Raw genomic sequence first — 1,013 nt, forward strand, 5'->3', positions numbered from 1 at the left:
GGGTATATCATTGGTTCCTGTGTGGTAAACCTGTTAGCCCACCAAGCCATTGTTCTCAGCGGGCTTAGTGGAATAAGGCACCTGAGTACTGCTCTAGTGTTTGGTAGTTTGGCCCTCAATGGCACTGCAAGGACATTAACTCCTCTTAATGCACAGTGGGAGGAGATGACCTATAAAATTTGTAGGCTGAGGCTACAGGTCACTTGACATCAGCTCCCTAATTTTTATTCAAGAACACATGGCATCTGTTCTTGCCATCATCCTGTGGCAAGTGCCATTGGTATGTGCAGTGAGTTCTGTGCACTAGACAAAGTTTGCTTGTTTGGCCCTGACAGTGGTCATTTAGGAGTTATCGCTCCTCAAAACCTATTCACAATGGGATTTATCCATGCAATACCAAGCCACACGCTAGGCTCTGCGGGCAGTCATCCAGACAAGGAAACAAATGTTCAAAGTACACAACTTGAGCAGGCTTGACTGCACATGGCATCTGGGCCTGATTCCCAATAGCATGATTAAACTCCATCTAACATGAATGGGTTAAAATGTCATTTTAACCTAATTTAACCTGAAGATGTTTATGCCACAGCCATATGTATAGAGAATGGGCTAGATGTATGCTTCCTGCTGTCAAATTTTTTGCTCAAGTAGTGGACTGCAAATGATACCAACACATGGCAATTTATGGTGCAGGATAAACCTATCATCATTGGGTTAATTATATTAATGTGAGGTAAAGGTAAAAGCTATTTGATGAGATCGTGGTTAAATAAATGTAACAGGTTGCTAATGATATAGTTAAATTCTAATATTGCTATTAAGGATATTTTAATGACCTGTTTTATTGATTTACAGGCACGAATTCTCCAAATAATTCTCCATCCAAAATGAGCACTGTTTCACACATGAGCCAAGACAACACAGAAGATTCATCACTAGAGCCAGCAAGACTTCTTTCCACTCCTGTGCCGCCACCGCCACCTAGCCAGACAGAACCACGCGAGCCTCACATA

The 1,013-nt window shown here is 42.1% G+C and overlaps 1 protein-coding gene across 1 annotated transcript in view; it reads left to right on the top strand.

The window, feature by feature from the left end:
- Nucleotides 1–1,013, top strand: part of LOC119589215 (mucin-12-like) — a gene marked incomplete in the record, with an annotated part of 23,427 nt that overhangs the window by 8,900 nt on the left and 13,514 nt on the right. Inside the window, 1 exon segment of the mRNA XM_037937814.1 lies at nt 856–1,013. Coding sequence (XP_037793742.1) covers nt 856–1,013 — 158 coding nt within the window.

The sequence above is a fragment of the Penaeus monodon genome, chromosome 25, assembly GCF_015228065.2.
Source record: "Penaeus monodon isolate SGIC_2016 chromosome 25, NSTDA_Pmon_1, whole genome shotgun sequence".
NCBI classification, from domain to species: domain Eukaryota; kingdom Metazoa; phylum Arthropoda; class Malacostraca; order Decapoda; family Penaeidae; genus Penaeus; species Penaeus monodon.